This window comes from Myotis davidii, unplaced genomic scaffold (genome assembly GCF_000327345.1).
Source record: "Myotis davidii unplaced genomic scaffold, ASM32734v1 scaffold292, whole genome shotgun sequence".
Lineage (NCBI taxonomy): Eukaryota > Metazoa > Chordata > Mammalia > Chiroptera > Vespertilionidae > Myotis > Myotis davidii.
The window spans coordinates 2,071,159-2,075,545 of NW_006285042.1; the positions used below are offsets into that span (position 1 = coordinate 2,071,159).

At 57.1% G+C, this 4,387-nt stretch overlaps 1 protein-coding gene across 1 annotated transcript in view; it reads right to left on the bottom strand.

Moving 5' to 3' along the window:
* The window catches only part of NR1I2 (nuclear receptor subfamily 1 group I member 2), an 18,080-nt gene that overhangs the window by 2,005 nt on the left and 11,688 nt on the right, over positions 1-4,387 (bottom strand). The window contains exons 3-6 of the mRNA XM_006755361.2: positions 3,322-3,506; positions 2,132-2,409; positions 264-406; positions 1-116 (exon numbers count right to left, since the gene is read on the bottom strand). Coding sequence (XP_006755424.1) covers positions 1-116; positions 264-406; positions 2,132-2,409; positions 3,322-3,506 — 722 coding nt within the window. The remainder of the gene's footprint in view (positions 117-263; positions 407-2,131; positions 2,410-3,321; positions 3,507-4,387) is intronic.

Genomic DNA, 4,387 nt, shown 5'->3' on the forward strand with positions numbered 1-4,387 from the left:
TGGGGAGAAGAGGGAGATGGCCTGCATGAGCACGTACTCCTCCTCATGCAGCCGCAGCTCCTTCAGCATGTAGTGGAACTTCAGCATGGGCTCCAGCAGGAGCTGCTGGAAGCCCCCTGTGGGTGGGTGTGGCATGAGGACCCAGTCCCAGGCCTCCCTCACCGAGGCCTTCTACCCTGCACATCGCACATCCCGGCCTGGCTCCTCTCCCCCGCCCGGCTGATTCCCTCCCTCTGCAGGGCAGGCAGGAGGCTCTTGGGCACCTGCAGGGTCTTCCAAGCAGTAGGACAGCCGGCCACACTCCCAGGTCCCGGTCTCCGCGTTGAACACTGTGTTGAACCGCAGCTGGCACAGCTCAAAGGCAGCGCCCTTCAGCAGGGAGATCTGGTCCTCGATGGGCAGGTCCCTGGCAGAGGGGACAGGAGGGGAGGCTGGGAGGGGAGCTGCCACTGGCCAGCCCCATTCCCACAATCCAGAAATCGGGGGAGAGGGCAGGGGGAGGATGGGCTCCAGCCCTGAGGATTACTCCAGTTGCTTTTGGTTGCCTACAATCTCTGTCCCTCACAACCCAGACAAGCAGGTCACCCCTCCCTGCCCCTTTCTCCAGCCTCCCCCACCTCAGGGACTCCCCACTGGCAGACGGAGCTCGACGTCCCTTCCAGCCTAACCCCCTCTCCTCCAACTCCCTGCACAGCCACTGACCCACGGTCAATGCCTTGGCTCCTGGTCCCTGGCCTCATCCTTCCTGCCTCAGTTTCCCTACTTGGAGTGATTGCCTCTTTAGCTTCACTTGAGTAAACCCTGCTAATCCTTCAGGCCAAGCTGTCTCTGCCTCCTAGACGTCTGTCCGGGGTCCTTCTGCCGCTGCCACTCCTTTGGCAGGAGCTCCATGCACCCTCTTCTGTCAGATCCACACTACTGAGCGACAGATGCCGTGAAATGTGAAATGGATTATGCTCACCTTCTCTCCCCAGCCCCCAGCCCGGGACCTGGCAGGCTGTGGCCCTGAACTCTGTACTGTGTGCTTCCCAATCTGGCCTCTGAGGAGCTGTGAGCCTGTGCGAGTGCCTTGGCTCAGTGAACTGCTTTCTCTCTGTGGAACGAGGGTGATCGCAATGCCTGCTCCTGGGCGGTTGTGCTCAGAACTGTGCCGTGGGACTGGGTGGGTGCCCTCCCATCCTAGTGTTGTACCACGGCCACTGGGTGTCGGTGGGGACCGTCAAGGTCCACAAGTGTAGGTAGTGTACTCCTGCTCCTTTGACCTCATTGCCACAATCTGACCTCCATTCCAGCCTGTGGCCACCTTCCCCGCTTAAATAAGTCCTATGTGTCACCCCTGGGCTCCTGGACTAGAACTGCCCCCTGCCTGCTGAGATCAGGCTCTCGTGTGTGTTGTCCACCTGCACCTGAGCAGGCCAAGCAAGGCCAGGCAGCCACCGCGGAACAGGTATGCCCAGTACCATCTCCAGCCCGGACAGGTTACGTGTCGCAGGGCAGCGTGTGCCACACAGCAGGAGGATCCGGGCTTTCTCGCTGCCCCACTGCCCCATGGCTATTGCCCCCACACCTCGCTGTGGGGAGTCCTGACCCTCTGGTTCTTAAGACTGCCCTTCCTCCTTGGGGCCTTCTCAAGCACCTCTGACGGTGACTGCTAGAGACCCGGCGTCTGTGCCTGCCTCTCTCCTCCCTCTGGACTTCCTTCCCTTTCCTTCCAACTCTTCCCTTGTTCTGAACTGTCAAGCTATGAATCCTGCCCATTTGGGGAGAAATAGGGGAGGGAATGACTACTGACTATCCATCATATATGAGCTGGATGCTCTTCAGATCTTTTCTTATTTCATCAGACAGCCCAGCAAGAGGGCATCGTTAGCTCCTCCTAGTAGATGAGGGGGCTGAGAGACAGTGTTAGGATTAAAGGGCCGGCCCACCGTCTCCCAGCCAAGGAGCCATGCAGCAGGGGCTCCATTCCCCCACAGTGCCAGGTCCCCGGAGTTGGGGGGCAGAGACAAAGAAGGGTCTTTGGGCACCAACATCCCCCAACTTCAGGAGGATCTAGCCCAGAGCCTTTGAACCTGTTGGCCATTTTCTGCTCCTTCCCATACCCATCCTCCACCCAGCCCCTGTGCGCCACCTGAAGTGGGAGATGACTTTGGCAAAGTTGATGATGCCTTTGAACATGTAGGTTGACATGTCAGCCATGTGAGGCAGCAGGGAGAAGATCTCTTTCCCACTGCCCTCAGCAGGGGGCTTGTAGTTCCAGATGCTGCCGTCTTCCCCCCGCAGCTGCAGAGAGACCACCTTCAGGGGGGACAGATCTTCTCTGATCTTGCTCCACTTGGTAGCTTCTTCCCCAGGTGGAGTCTGCAGAGACTCTGGGAGCTCGTGGCCACTGCTGAGCACCTCTGGCAGCTGGAACCGAGAGGAGGTGGAGAAAGGAGAGGTAGACAGCATGTATTCTCCCCATCAGGTTCCCACACAGGCCCCAGATGGGCACCCACAGCAGCAGGCTTAAGAGGATGCACAACTGCAGGCAGAAGCGCCCACACACACTACACACACACACACACACACACACGCGCGCGCGCACACACACACACACAGCACTTGCTTCTTCTCCGTGGTCTCCTATCAGGTGGTGCACTTTCTGGATCTGTGAATTAATGTCCCTCACATCCCTGCCCCATCAGACATGGGCTTGCTCCCTGTCCCTGGGGAGGGTGAGAGAGCCGATACCCTTAGCTACGCCCCAAGCATCCCTGTACTCGGGAGACTCAGGGAAGGGTCTGGGGTCTACAGATGGAAAGAACAGACTCCTGGGGGCCCTGGCTACCAGTCCTCTGAACTGAGCAGGTCACCCGGGGACACTGTGAGCATCGAAGGGGAGAGGGCACAGAGCTGAGATGTGGCTGACGGTGCTGAGATCACTAACGTTTCTTGAATCAGTAAAACCAGTTCACAGACGTCAGACCCCCAGCATGCCCTGGCCCTGTTTTTATTAAGTCCTGAACCCCAGCAACCCTGGGACAACTCAGCTTCTAAGACTCCATTTATGGCTCAGACCCGGTTCCCACCTGTTGCAGAAGGAGGAAGCAAACCTGAGCATGTGTCAGAACCCCCCGGGGGGTCTTGTCAAAATACAGACTGTGGGCCTGGCTTCAGGTATCTGAATTGGAGCCTGGGGGCATCTGAGAACTTGCATTCCTAACTAACAAGTCCCCGGGTGCTGCTGGTTGCAGGGGCCAGTCTTTGAGGACCCCTGGGAATGAGATTGGGGTTTGGAGGAGCTGGCATAGCCACTGAGCCAATTCTAAAGCCTCATACCCGGAAGTTCTTGAAATGGGCGAAGGTGGTGTCAAAGGTTTTCATCTGAGCGTCCATCAGCTCCCTGATCATCGCCCACTGCTCTTCAGTCAGACCCTTGGCTCCTGGGGGCTGCGTCCCAATCCGTTCTCGCTTCTTCCTGATCAAGGCCCGTCTCTGCTCCACGGCTGCATCAGACATGATCACTGCAGGGACGGCCAGGGCAGGCTCAGCTGCCTGCAGGAGCGAGGTCGCCCTCAACCCGCCCAGGCAGCAGCAGGGGAAGAGCTGCTAACAAGAAACCCAGACTCGTGAGGACGATGGTTCCTTTGGAGAAACACCTGGGTAAGGACAGAGGAATCAGGTGCGGCTGGTGTGCTGCCCACGACTGTGGGGTTTGACAACTTTGTGGAGCAGTGGGAAGAGCTTGGCTTCAGAACCAAAAGGTGCTGGGTTTGGTGACAGCTGGGTTTGAGTGACATCAGTGACCCTGGGTAAATTCCTGAACCCCTCCCGCCCTCAGTTTTCTTCTTTGTCATCTGGAGTGACGGTGCTCACCTCCTAATGCTGTTCCAATGAGGCATTGCATGGAAGGTGCCTAATGTAGCTCCTGGCTATGTATGTAGGAGCTATACACACACACATATGTATACATCAACATGTATACATATACATACATCTATATGAATATATATAGGGAGAGAAGAGGGTAGGGAAAAGTAGGTTTGCAGTTGTATTAGTGATACAATCCTATATAATAAAAGGGTAATATGCAAACTGACCCTAACAGCAGAAAGTCTGGGAATGACTGGTCACTATGACACACACTGACCACCAGGGGGCAGACGCTCAATGCAGGAGCTGCCCCCTGGTGGTCAGTGCGCTCCCACAGGGGGAGCTCTGGTTGTTATCTCCTGAGGGGGTCCTTGACTGCGAGAGGGCACAGGCTGGGCCTGAGGGACCCCCGCCCAAGTGCACAAATTTTTGTGTACCGGGCCTCTAGTAATAAATAAATGATAGCCTGGCTGGCGTGGCTCAGTGGTTGAGCATGGACCTATGAACCCCGAGGTCATGGTTCGATTCCTCT